At 39.8% G+C, this 5,112-nt stretch overlaps 2 protein-coding genes across 2 annotated transcripts; both read left to right on the top strand.

Moving 5' to 3' along the window:
• Positions 1–3,362: 3,362 nt before the first annotated feature.
• Positions 3,363–4,025, top strand: LOC138903180 (uncharacterized). Its single transcript, XM_070191107.1, has one exon. The coding sequence runs from the start codon at positions 3,363–3,365 to the stop codon at positions 4,023–4,025; it is 663 nt and encodes a 220-aa protein (XP_070047208.1).
• Positions 4,026–4,341: 316 nt separating this feature from the next.
• On the top strand, positions 4,342–4,815 carry LOC138903179 (uncharacterized). Its single transcript, XM_070191106.1, has one exon. The coding sequence runs from the start codon at positions 4,342–4,344 to the stop codon at positions 4,813–4,815; it is 474 nt and encodes a 157-aa protein (XP_070047207.1).
• The last annotated feature ends 297 nt before the right edge of the window (positions 4,816–5,112 follow it).

Genomic DNA, 5,112 nt, shown 5'->3' with positions numbered 1-5,112 from the left:
TATGTTTTTTTTCAATTTGAGCATGATCTTGCTTATAAGCCCTGATTAGAATAGTTTGCTAATTACAGTTTAAGATTAGTTCTGTTACTTGTGTGGCTGAACATAGCATCCCTTAGCTTAATCATTGGAATAGTTTGGGCCTGGTATATCGGGCCTACCTTTGTTCTTGAGGTTTCGAAGTATACTGTATGCGCTTGGAGTTTGGGTCTGTCGTCTACATGATGTCCTTAGCCTATTTGAAGACCTGTATATATTGTTGGGTTATCCACTATTTGTATTTGGGCCTATAATAACTTAAAGTGATCTGCAATAGCTTGTAAAATTGAATGATAGAGGGAATTAGTAAAAAGGGGAAATGGATATGCTTTATTCTTGCATAAAAGGGTAGAGAACATGCCTATAGGGTCTATGTGCACTATTTGTTATTTTTGTTTAGCATGCTTTATTTCTGCACACTAATAGACATCATGCATATATGAGTCACGCATACACTTCACTTAACTTGTCATAATATGTTAGTTTCAGTATTTTTTATACCTGTTCCCATGTCTACCATTCAACACTCTTAGATAACATGTCTATAGGGCGCAGCAATGCAATATGTTTTTCTTACCTAGATACCATGCCTATGGGACTTCAAATAATCAACTTATCAATTGTTTCGATTACTTTTAGTGTACTTCTTATCTTGATATCTCGGCTATAGGGTTCTAATACTCTAATCGACTATTCCCGTTATTTTCATTACACTGTCGCCTATCTAAGACGCATACCTATAAAACTAGCATTTGTAATCCAGAGTTATGATTATTTTCACTAACTTTTACGCAAAACGATTAGATATCATGTCTATAGGAATTGCAACATTTAATTTGCCTATGCGTTAATTCAGAAATCATTGCACTTCCTATATAATACTGGAAATCATAATCACTTAGAAATCATGCTTATAGGACTTGCAATGTTTTAATTCGCCTGCACTGCCCATATAATACTGGAAATCAGAATCACGTAGAGATTCTGCCTATAGGTCTTGAACAATTTAACATGCCTTGACTCTAAACCTGCCTAACTATAACTGTCAGTTTAAATAATCTGAACATCGCTAGTATAAGCTATAATTGTCTGCCTAATTGACAGCGTGCATATGTGTCTATATGAGGAGGTAAATCTGAGCCTTTGGTGTTGATTATGTGTAGTCCTATTTGATTTGAATGCGCGCCTAGTTTTCTCATTTTGAGTAACCTAAGAAAAGTCTAGAACCACCTAAATAGTAGGTCCAAAGCCTCCTGGACCATAAGCATGGGACGGGTAGCGCACGCGTCGGGTACGACTTAGAATTGAATTAGAATGCTTTTAAGAAAACAACTTCAACATAGTAATCGGGTAGCAGGATATGATAATCTGTACCCGCTGAATAATATGAGCAACCCCTACCTAAAGGGAGTTGCGAAGTATTATTTATGTTGCACGGGGTGATCCTTTAAGCTAAAAAACTTAGGACACCTCCCCCTTCCTTTATATACTTGGCTTTACATTTACTCATTTAACATAGACCAATGCATTTGTATCCCTGTAATCATTTTGGATTTGTACCAATTCCCATTGTGTTATGATAAGACTCTTCAACTTCTATACTTCCCTTTGTTTATTTGATCACCTAGCCTAATCACATAAGCCACATAGTTTAAAGTTCGGTCGGGACCCACAGTTGTGGACCTCAAAGAGTGCCTAACACCTTATCTTTGAGGTAATTTGCGCCCTTACCCGATCTTTGGTAACATAGACTAGTCAAACAAAGTTATTTGCAAATAGGTGCGCTAACGCACCTTAAAAATTGTTAGATGGTGACTCTTCTCTTTTATCTATTTAAAAGAGTTGTCACACGTCGAGGCCCTCTTTTGCGAGAAAACGGGGCGCGACAGCATGACGACTCTGCTGGAGAATGCACTTAGGCTCTTACCATAATGAACTTGACTTATGTGGATTACTCTCTTTTTTCTTTATTTGATTTAAAAGTGCTGCTACATGCACATCCCTTTCCTTATTTATCTTTATTTGAAATTTGCTATGACATGCACATCCCTTCCCCTATTCACCTTTGTTTACTATGACCGCTCTTCATCTCTTTTCATCTTGTCTAAGACTGCTATATCATGCATTTCCCATTCTTGCTTCCTTACCTGCTTTATTACATACCCGCATATATTTTTTATGAGCTAAACTGACTTCTTCCTTTTGTCTTTCTTCTATATTCTTTCCATGTTTCCCTTTGCTATATTATTTACTACTTTTACATATCATGCAAATACTTGACAACGTGTTATTATTTCTACATTAAGCATGCTCCACATCATACTCCACTCGTTCCAACTATCAACATAGCGGCACTTGATGAGTGTCCGCGCTCTTCTGAAACTTACCCTTTTAAATCGGAAAGGCTTATTTGCGGTAGACTAGTCGATCAGCGGTGCAATCGACGGTCCCGTTCCTTTCCCTCTCAAGTTGTCCACTTGGGAGTACCAGTCTAGATCATTCTAGAAACCCTACTCCAACTTGAAATGTACATGCATCATGCTAAACCTAGTATAGGTTGGAACGTTATTAACGTAACAACCCGCTAAGATGAACCTTGTCCAAAGTCCGACGGGATTTCCAAAATCCCAATGGACACTATCATATTATGTGCATTACTTGGAGAAAATACGCTAACGTGTTGATCATTATTGCATAAATAGTCAAATCTGGATGGGGAAATGGCAAATTAAGGGAGACCTCTGTTGCTTTATTTATCCGTATTAGATGGGGCTTTTGGTTGCGTTTTGGGACAACATGATGAAACTAGAAGAAAGGAGCAGACGATATATTATCTGAGCAAGAAATTCACGCCTTATGAAGCCCAGTACTCTTTGCTGGAACGCACCTGCTGTGCTTTGACATGGATAGCTCAGAAGTTAAGGGATTATTTTTGTGCATACACTACATATCTCATATCAAGGATGGATTCGCTAAAATACATCTTTCAGAAACTCATGCGTACGAGTAAGTTAGCAAAGTGGCAGTTATTGCTGAGTGAGTTCGACATCATCTATGTAACCTAGAAAGTGGTCAAATGGAAAGCATTGGCGGATCATCTGGCAGAAAATCCCATAGACGGAGAATACGAACCATTAAAAATGTATTTTCCCGACGAGGATGTGTCATTTGTAGGAGAAGATATCACCGAGGCATATGATGGTTGGAGGATATTCTTCGACGGAGCAGCAAACTTCAAAGGAGTAGGTATCAGAGATGTCTTAGTATCGGAAATTGGCCAACATTATCCGGTATCCACAAAACTCAGGTTTCCATGCACCAACAATATGGCGGAGTATGAGGCCTGCATCTTGGGACTTAGGTTGGCCATTGACATGAATGTTCAGGATCTGCTGGTAATCGGAGATTCGTATCTTTTGGTGTACCAGGTTCTAGGGGAATGTGCTACGAAGAACACCAAAATATTTTCATATTTGCACTGTGTACAAGAACTGATCAAGAGGTTCACAAAGATAGAATTCAAACATGTTCTGAGGATTCAGAATGAGCTTGCAGATGCGTTATCCACTTTGTCTTCCATGATACAACACCCATATAAGAATTTCATCGATCCTATCCCAATAGGAATTCATAAGCAGCCATCTTATCGTGCTCATGTTGCGGAAGAGATTGACGGAAATCCGTGGTTCCACGACATCAAGGAATACTTGGCAAAGGGAGAATATCCAGAGCACGTTACCCATACTCAGAAACGCACGCTTCGAAGATTAGCCAGCAAATTCTTTCAAAGCGGAGGAATTCTGTATAGAAGGACTCCTGATGTGGGATTGCTACGGTGTGTCGATGCCGAAGAGGCATCCAGATTGCTCGAGGAAGTACATGCCGGAACCTGCGGACCACACATGAATGGTTTCGTTTTGGCCAAGAAAATACTAAGAGCAAGGTATATCTGGATGACTATGGAAACAGGTTGCATCAAGTATGTTTAGAAGTGTCACCAATGCCAGATACATGCAGACATGATACGAGTACCACCCAATCAATGCAACAAGTTCACCCTGGCCTTTCTCCGCTTGGGGTATGGATGTCATCGGCCTAATCGAACTCGCTACTTCAAACGGGTATAGGTTTATTCTGGTGGCCATAGACTACTTCACAAAATGGGTTGAAGTTGCATCTTATAAATATGTAACTAAGAAGATTGTAACGGATTTTGTTCGGGACCGCATTGTTTGTTGATTTGGAGTATCGGAGACAATCATTACTGACAATGCCGCCAATCTCAACAACGATCTGATGAAAGCCATGTGTGAAACATTCAAGATCAAGCATAGGAACTCCACAACATACATGCCGCAAATGAACGGAGCCGTAGAAGCCGCCAATAAGAACATCAAGAAGATATTGAGGAAAATGGTGGACAATTACAAACAATGGCATGAGAAGCTTCTATTTTCTTTACTTGGATATCGTACCATAGTTTGCACATCAACTGGGACAACTCCCTACCTACTGGTTTATGGTACTAAAGCCATTATTTCCGCCAAAGTGGAAATTCCTTCTTTAAGAATCATACAAGAAGCTGAGCTCAGCGATGCAGAATGGGTACAAAGCCGGTATGAACAACTAGCTCTCATTGATGGGAAAAGAATGAATGCAGTATGTCACGTGTCAACTCTACCAGAACAGAATGGCAAGATCTTTCAACAAAAAGTTCAGGTCAAGGCAATTCACACTGGGGCAATTGGTGTTAAAATGAATCTTCCCGCACCAGGATGAAGCCAAGGGAAAGTTCTCACCCAACTGGAAAGGTCCTTACATGGTTCACCGGGTACTCACAGGAGGAGCACTTATACTTGCAAAAATGGACGGAGAGATTTGGCCGAAACCTATCAATTCAGATGCAGTCAAGAGATACTATTGTTAAGATTGTTTGTATTTTCTATTTGATGTAACTGAACTACGCTTGACCTAATTCCCATTTAAGAGGGGATACGTAGGCAGCCCTGTGGGTTCGGTCACATCCTAATAAAATCTTCATTTCCCCCATGATCAGAAACTGGGGCAAGATCTCGA

The sequence above is a fragment of the Nicotiana tomentosiformis genome, chromosome 12, assembly GCF_000390325.3.
Source record: "Nicotiana tomentosiformis chromosome 12, ASM39032v3, whole genome shotgun sequence".
Classification (NCBI taxonomy): domain Eukaryota; kingdom Viridiplantae; phylum Streptophyta; class Magnoliopsida; order Solanales; family Solanaceae; genus Nicotiana; species Nicotiana tomentosiformis.
Note: the sequence above shows the minus strand (reverse complement) of the source record. Positions and strands in the feature narration are given on the sequence as shown.